The sequence below is a fragment of the Morus notabilis genome, unplaced genomic scaffold, assembly GCF_000414095.1.
Source record: "Morus notabilis unplaced genomic scaffold, ASM41409v2 Scaffold52, whole genome shotgun sequence".
Classification (NCBI taxonomy): domain Eukaryota; kingdom Viridiplantae; phylum Streptophyta; class Magnoliopsida; order Rosales; family Moraceae; genus Morus; species Morus notabilis.
This window is the reverse complement of record NW_010362558.1, coordinates 174,164-181,883: the sequence shown is the minus strand read 5'-3', so window position 1 is coordinate 181,883 and position 7,720 is coordinate 174,164. Positions and strand designations below refer to the sequence as shown.

Genomic DNA, 7,720 nt, shown 5'->3' with positions numbered 1-7,720 from the left:
ATTCGAACCATTTTCGATTTACGTGTATTTTTTGTGAGAGAAAATATTGTAGCGAATCACGAATCATGATTCGAATCAGGGAACAAATTCCTCTACCAAACGGCCAAGAGTGAGAGGTTTTGAAAGGACAGTTGGCTGCCCAATAACCTTTATTACGAAAGTGGAATCATGTGTTGTTTTGAAGTCTCTCAAAATAAGAAAAATAACAGTTAGGTTGGATGGTTTCAACGAAGACATAGAACAAGAACAACTTAAGCAATTTTGAATAGTGCACCATCGCAAGACTAATCGAGCCTCCTACATCATTAGTATGATATATGCAGAAGCCAACGTGATCATCACAATCGATATCTATGCGAGTCTTCATTGCCATGGTGTCTAAAATTAATCTTTCGTGCTTTTTCTTCTTCTTCTTTTCTTTTTTTTTTTTTTTTTTTAAGTCTCCTAATTGCATCTCATGCCTCTATTGCCAACACCTTTCCTCAATTGAATTTTAGATTTCGAATTTGTGTTTTGTTTGGTTAGCTAAAGTCTTTTTTTACCTATAAAGTTTTTAATTCTTATCACCCAAAAATATATAAATATTGTTATTACTAAAATACCTTACTATTTAAGATTAGACGTGACATATTCTATTAAAAACTTAATATAAGTTTATGATTTTTTTTCTTCAATTACAAATATTTATACCGTTTAGGAGTGTATTTGTTAAAATTAAAAGAATCGGGATCAAAACGTCAACTAACAAGCAGTCAAAGACCATGAAACCAATAACCCTTTTTTAACTCCACATTTTATGTATTAAAGGACAAAAAAAAAAAAAACATAATACGCAAAACAAGCACATTAGGATATGGGGCTTTCTGTATTCTAACATTACAAACGCAAATACCGCTATATTTGGTTAAAGACTTGAGCGCTTACTACTAAATTTAGTGGGAGCCGCTCAAATCTTCTCTCTTTCGGATCACTCTCTCCCTTCCCTTCCCTTCATTCTTTCCATTCCAACGGACAGACAGACACAGAAATCGAAGAAACATAAGCAGAAACAAACTCACTCTATCACCATTTCACTTCCACCTCAAGAACAGGATCATGAACAACGAGATCTGGAAAAACCTTTACGTATACACACTATTCCCACACTCATACGTATAATATAATATATAATATATAGAGATAGATTTATACATTTTTTTTTGGGGTTATTGTCCATGTCTCGAGCTACGAACCACGAGTTTCAAGAATGGTGGAATAAGCAGAGAGAGGCAGACCGCGAGCTGTTCTTGGACAAGAAGCCGGACGAGTCCTCTAGCGGCGGTGGCGGCGGCAGAGGAGGATTTCTCAACCTCGAGATCCGGAGCCCCGCCATCGATCAGACGGTCGAGAAGGAGCGCTCTCGCAGCGCCCGCCAGCTCTCCTTCGTCTGCCTCCTCAGGTTCCACCAAATCGCCGTCTCTCTCGCCGCCGTACCCGGCGGCGTTGTCTCGCTGGTCCGGACCGCCAACCGCCGAATCGCCTCCCCCGATTCCCCCGCCGATTCGTCCTCCTCGCGGCTCTACCGCGCGATCAAGGCGTTCCTGATCGTCGTTCTGCTGCTCCTCTGCTTCGAGCTCGTCGCCTTCTTCAAGGGATGGCATTTCAGCCCGCCGTCGGTGGGGTCCGCGGAGGTTTTAGGGTTAGTGGAGCGGGTATACGCCAATTGGCTCGAGATTCGGGCCAATTACTTGGCGCCTCCATTACAGAGCTTGACGAATCTCTGTATCATCCTCTTCCTCGTGCAGTCGGTGGATCGAGTGGTGTTGATACTTGGATGCTTCTGGATCAAATTTCGGAGGTTGAAGCCGAAGGTGGTTGTGGAGTACACCGACGCTGTGTCGGTGGATGAGGAAGGAAATGTCAATGTGGAGGATTATCCTATGGTGTTAGTGCAGATCCCTATGTGCAATGAGAGGGAGGTAAGAAGATGTAGGTCTCGTATCCTTCAATGTCACCATTTTTGCTTTGTTCAGTGATTTTTTGTTTTAAATTACATTTGTTATTGTCCCAGTTAAGCTGACCAATTTCTAGCAAAAAAAAAAAAAAAGTTAAGCTAACCAATAACCAATTTATCTATGTCCTTTTAAGCTTTTACCTAGTTGTAGATCATTGATACGTTAGTTAATACTTTAGGATTAGGAGGTTAAAGTATTGAGCCTAGCTTGACACACAGTTTTCCTTTTTTCATGTATGTGTGTGTGTATACATAACAGTTTAAATATTTGGATACAGTTACTTTATTCGAATTCATTTGTTTTCTAATTCTATGGACATTGTCGTCAAACGTAGCCCGGATATGTTTGCAAGTGATTATTGTCAACTAATTTTAATTTTGTAATAATGGGATTGCTTTTGGTATTAAAACTAGTAAGGAAACCATTAGGATCATCAAGATTTTTTCGTTTTCTTCCTAGAATATTGGGATTTGTGTTACCTTATAGGTGCCTTTTCCACTCCAAGAGGATTAAAACTTTGTTACAACTTATAATGTATCTGCTCACTTCTATTGCTTTAAGCATCTTTGTAGAATCAGTCTAACTTTTAATGTTTTGGCGCACAGGTTTACCAGCAATCAATTGCAGCAGTTTGTATCATGGACTGGCCGAGGGAGAGAATGCTTGTACAGGTTCTAGATGATTCTGATGACTTGGATGTCCAACTCCTTATCAAGGCAGAAGTTCAGAAATGGCAAAACCGCGGTGTCCGCATTTTGTACAGGCATCGCTTATTGCGCACGGGCTATAAAGCAGGCAATCTCAAGTCTGCAATGAGCTGTGATTATGTAAAAGATTGTGAATTTGTAGCAATCTTCGATGCAGATTTTCAGCCAGGGCCGGATTTCCTGAAGAAAACTATTCCTCACTTCAAGGTAACTTAATGACCTATATCTTGTTAGAATTCTATTGGATTCAGCAAGTTAAACAGTGAATTTTGAGGAAGAAAAGGACATTACAGGATACATATACATAACCTGTCTTGGTAAATGTTAAGCATAAAGAAACTCATTTAACAATTAGAGCAGGAATTTTGCCCTTCCCAACTTTGCTATATTTCTCTCGCAAGATATCTTTGAGAAAGTATTAAAAATACAGACGCCACAAACTTCAGCATATGAGAAGAATAAAAATTGACTGCTGATACCATAAGGAAAATCTAGCTTATCAAAAGGGATTGCTGTAATTCTAGGATATGGATGTAGAAGCTTTAGCATGCTCTGCTTCAACGTCTTCATTTAGACTTTGAGGGGAAAACAAGCCATTTCTAGTATAGTGTATTGATGCTTTATCAGTCGCCTTTTATTTTATTTTACTTTTACAAATCTGACTAGTAGCTGTTCTTGGATATTCTTACTTCAAGGGACATGATGATCTAGCACTAGTCCAGACAAGATGGGCTTTTGTGAATAAGGATGAGAACCTGCTCACCAGATTGCAGAACATAAATTTGTCCTTCCACTTTGAGGTTGAACAACAGGTCAATGGTGTGTTTCTTAACTTTTTTGGTTTTAATGGTACTGCTGGTGTATGGAGAATTAAGGCCCTGCAGGACTGTGGTGGCTGGTTGGAGCGGACCACTGTTGAGGACATGGATGTTGCTGTTCGTGCTCATCTGTGTGGATGGAAATTCATATATCTCAATGATGTTAAGGTGTTTATTCTCTCATTCTCATCTGTTATTCACATGCTGTTGAAATAGTGTTGTAGTTGACATGCTACTCGTATGCAGTGCCTTTGTGAACTTCCGGAGTCCTACGAGGCATACAAGAAACAGCAGCATCGCTGGCATTCTGGTCCCATGCAGTTGTTTCGCTTGTGCTTTTTTGACGTAATCCGTTCAAAGGTACCACAAATCCATGTTTTAGTGTTTGATCTGTATTGCATTGAATTAGTGTACGCTGCATAAAAGATCCTGTTATCCCTAATGTTTACAAGTTGTGAGTTATTCTCACGAGGAAAATTAGAATCTTTTCGACTACCATTCATAAGCAAACAGAAGTTTTCAGTCTTTTTATCGCTTGAGTATGTTCAAGCACATAATTTTTTCTTTCTTTGTTTCCACTGCAGATTAATTTGTCCAAGAAAGTCAATTTGATTTTTCTGTTCTTCCTGTTGCGGAAGCTTATCCTGCCATTTTATTCATTTACCCTCTTTTGCATCATTCTTCCCCTAACCATGTTCCTGCCAGAAGCTCAGCTACCAGCATGGGTGGTTTGTTATGTTCCTGGGATTATGTCTGTCTTGAACATCCTTCCAGCCCCGCGGTCATTCCCATTTATAGTCCCCTACCTTCTTTTCGAGAACACGATGTCTGTGACGAAATTCAATGCCATGATATCAGGATTGTTTCGATTCGGAAGCTCCTATGAATGGATAGTCACAAAAAAATTGGGAAGATCATCCGAAACCGATCTCGTTGCTTTCGAGAAAGAATCTGATCCTCTTGTCAAGACAACAAACCTTCACAGGTCATCGTCAGAATCAGGCATCGATGAACTCAATAAAATAGAATCATCTAAAAAATCGGGGAAGCCTAAAAGAAATCGTCTATACCGGAAGGAACTTGCTCTTGCCTTTATATTGTTAACCGCTTCAGTACGAAGCTTGTTGTCTGCCCAAGGAATTCACTTCTACTTCTTATTGTTTCAAGGGATCACTTTTCTAGTTGTAGGTCTTGATTTGATTGGGGAGCAGGTAAGTTAGACCACTACTGTTTCCGAGTAGTTTCGAAAGCTATCAACCGGGATTTCACTGGGTGCAAAACACCGGGATCACGGAGCGGAGATTTGAAATCTATCTCGAGGTGTTGTTTATTTGACGGGAGCCAAAGTGGTGCACACCCTATTAGTTAAGATCAGGAGCTCCCAAGTGAAGCAATCGGTTTTGCTTTCCGCGTTATAATCTATATTTATACCATCTTGGTGAAGGCTCTTGTATGGTTGTGGTTGGGGAGCCACGTGTCTTTTTTTCACTGATTAGTCTGAAAGAGAGGTTCTGGAATGGATATTTTTCCATCCCATTTGTTTGTTTGTTTGGCATCATACGTTGTACACTTGCTTGCCGCCATATTGCAAAAAGAGTCGAGGTTTCGTTAGATTATCGAAAATTGTCATTCTTTATTATGTTTTTGGGCAGATTGTGCATCCCCACATGTACTTTTGATTAGATTGTTGTCCATAATTATAATTAATTCTTCTCAAACTTCTGTCTATTTTTCTGCATAATATCTTTTGACGCTGTATGTGAGTTGGGGACGATTTCTTTCTGCATGTAAAGCTTTATTTTCTAGCCATTTATGGTTGGCATCCCTATTCAATTGTATCAGTGGTAGCTTAATTTATCCAGCAAGGTCTCATCACCAAGATTTAAAAATCCAGCTTAACACCTCCAAGTTCAAACATAATCACTTCTTAAACCCGTCGTTCTAACAACATTTTCCCATTTTGATTCAGCCAAAAGAGAGCGGGGGGAGAATGAGGATGGGATTGTGGAACGACATTGAGATTTATGGTTGATTTAGATTCCCACTTAAAATTGCACCAAAATGGGTCCAAAGTCATGAACCGAACACTACCCCTACAACACAATGTGATCATTTTCTGTTAGTCTCGTCACGCCAACACCACCGCCGCAACACGCATTCTCTCTTGTCAATGTTTCCTCTCGGTTTGCCGGTCAATCTGAACAACACTAAACTTGATCAACTTCTAATTAAGGGAAAACCGTCAATATGTATAATAATAAGATCCTTGGTGGGTGATGAAATAACTTGGGAAACAATACAAGATCCTTAATGCTTAACAAACTAATCCAGGGACTAAAGTGCTAGATGAGAAAAAAAAATATAAATTCAGGGAATAAACGCCAGTCTTTTCCTTCCTTAAAATCAATGAATGTATCATGTAATTTCGGTTAATTTTAATTTTGAAATCAGCTTTATACTTCATTAAGACGCAGACACACTCTTAAGCTTAAACACTCATACTCACGTTCTTTCGCAAACGTCGAATTATCCAGGGCATTCTCTAATGCGGCTTATTATTGGCATTGTAACCAGGCGACATAAAGATTTAAGTTTCGTCAATGAAGCAGGCATAAAGATGAAATAGGATTTCTCTTCCATAAAATGGAAATTGATCTTTGACAATACACAACATAAATTTCATGAATATAAGAGAGAATTGGCTGAGAAGTGAATGGATACGGGGGCAACCACTCCCATCCTCAATTGCATCAACACTTGTCAAATCATTTATCAGAGCCAGCTAAGAGAAGGGTGGGTAAAAGTTGAGGTAAGCAAGTTCAAATATTATTGGGAAAACCCTCATAAGTTGTAAAATCTGCAAAGCCCCAAATATTGTATCGTTAATAGTTCAGCAATCTAAATAAAATAAAATTTTGGCAACTCCCCCGAGCAGAGAAAATTCATTACAACCGTCTCTAATAAAGACCAATCAGTCCTACGTATTAAAATGAAAGAGAGTAGTAAACCCGAAAAATTAGGCATTTACTCTATTTTCATGATGGGAAACTTGAAGCTCATACCAAAAGAAAAACCCCACTTACGCACTGCTGTCTACGCTCGTGGGTTCAGCCTCCTTAGCTGCTGCGTTCTGCAAGAACCAGAGGACAAGATAACACGTTCACATACAATTACTTTAATCCACTAATCAACAAAAACCAGACTAGTCAACCACACGTTCACTAGAACTCGAGAGAACCAAGAGACTCTACCTTGCTCATCTTTGCAAACATGTTGCCATAAAACTTGGCGTCTTTCTTATTGTATTCCCTCATCTTCTCCTTCAAAGTTTTGTATTCCAGCTTCACATTCCTACCAATAAGCATAGACGAGCCATCTTATATGAGTAAGATACAACAAAACACAATGTGGCAGTAACATTTGACTTCAGCTGCTATGCATACATGTTGTTAGGGTCAATCTCAAGAGCTTTCTTGATGTCAAACTCGGCCAAGTCCAAGTCAGCCAACTGGATATATGCCTGAGCCCTTCTGTAGAGAGCTTTTACATTTCTACTCTCTGCTTCTAGTACCTGGAATGCCAACATAACATCTCTTGTAAGCTTTAAGTAGATAAACTGAAGTCAAGCAAGTTAGGAACTTCGGATAAGTGCCTAACACATGCCACACTGAAAACAAACCTTAGTGCACAATTTCTCTGCTTCTTTGTAATCTTTCAATTTCAACTTGCAAGCTGCATTGTTAAGATTGCATGCGACTTTTAATGCCTTTGCCTGTTTCTTCTCTTCTTCACGGAAGTTGGTATCATATTCTATGTACTTCACAGCCTGCAAGGAATAACGCTCAGGTTAATACAGAACAAAACAAGTTAAACGAGGCATCCAAGCATGTTTATCTGCAACTTACCTTCTCATATCTCTTTGAAGCTCTCAAATATTTACCCGCCTTAAATAAGGCATTCCCTTCCTCTTTCTTCTTACCTGCTGCTTCAACTTTCTCTTCCGCAACCATATCCCATGATTCCTTCTCCTGATGGAACAACACCACATATCAATTTACAATTTCAAGACCATGTAGTCAGATACAATATGTTATAAACTAACATATTTCAAGAAAATTCGGTTAACTTACCTTGACAAAGGATTCCAGCTCAATCTCATAATAGACAGTGGAGTTGGGAGGTACCACAGCCAATTCCTGCT

At 39.3% G+C, this 7,720-nt stretch overlaps 2 protein-coding genes across 4 annotated transcripts in view; one reads left to right on the top strand and one right to left on the bottom strand.

Annotated features, from left to right (window-relative positions):
* Positions 1-844: 844 nt before the first annotated feature.
* LOC21398903 (probable xyloglucan glycosyltransferase 6) lies at positions 845-5,361 on the top strand. Its single transcript, XM_010102491.2, has 5 exons — positions 845-1,958; positions 2,600-2,908; positions 3,397-3,687; positions 3,766-3,879; positions 4,104-5,361. The coding sequence occupies exons 1-5, from the start codon at positions 1,215-1,217 to the stop codon at positions 4,737-4,739; spliced, it is 2,094 nt and encodes a 697-aa protein (XP_010100793.1). The 5' UTR covers positions 845-1,214; the 3' UTR covers positions 4,740-5,361.
* Positions 5,362-5,496: 135 nt separating this feature from the next.
* LOC21398902 (peptidyl-prolyl cis-trans isomerase FKBP62) overlaps positions 5,497-7,720 on the bottom strand; it is a 4,688-nt gene continuing 2,464 nt past the window's right edge. Inside the window, exons 9-15 of one of the 3 annotated variants that reach the window (XM_024168432.1) lie at positions 7,650-7,715; positions 7,425-7,547; positions 7,199-7,345; positions 6,963-7,090; positions 6,771-6,870; positions 6,603-6,649; positions 5,497-5,716 (exon numbers count right to left, since the gene is read on the bottom strand). In XM_024168432.1, the coding sequence (XP_024024200.1) occupies positions 5,629-5,716; positions 6,603-6,649; positions 6,771-6,870; positions 6,963-7,090; positions 7,199-7,345; positions 7,425-7,547; positions 7,650-7,715 (699 nt within the window). In that variant the 3' untranslated portion in view covers positions 5,497-5,628. Of the gene's footprint in view, positions 5,717-6,323; positions 6,377-6,581; positions 6,650-6,770; positions 6,871-6,962; positions 7,091-7,198; positions 7,346-7,424; positions 7,548-7,649; positions 7,716-7,720 lie in introns of those variants that run through there. The other 2 variants (XM_024168434.1, XM_024168433.1) reach the window with 2 other exon arrangements.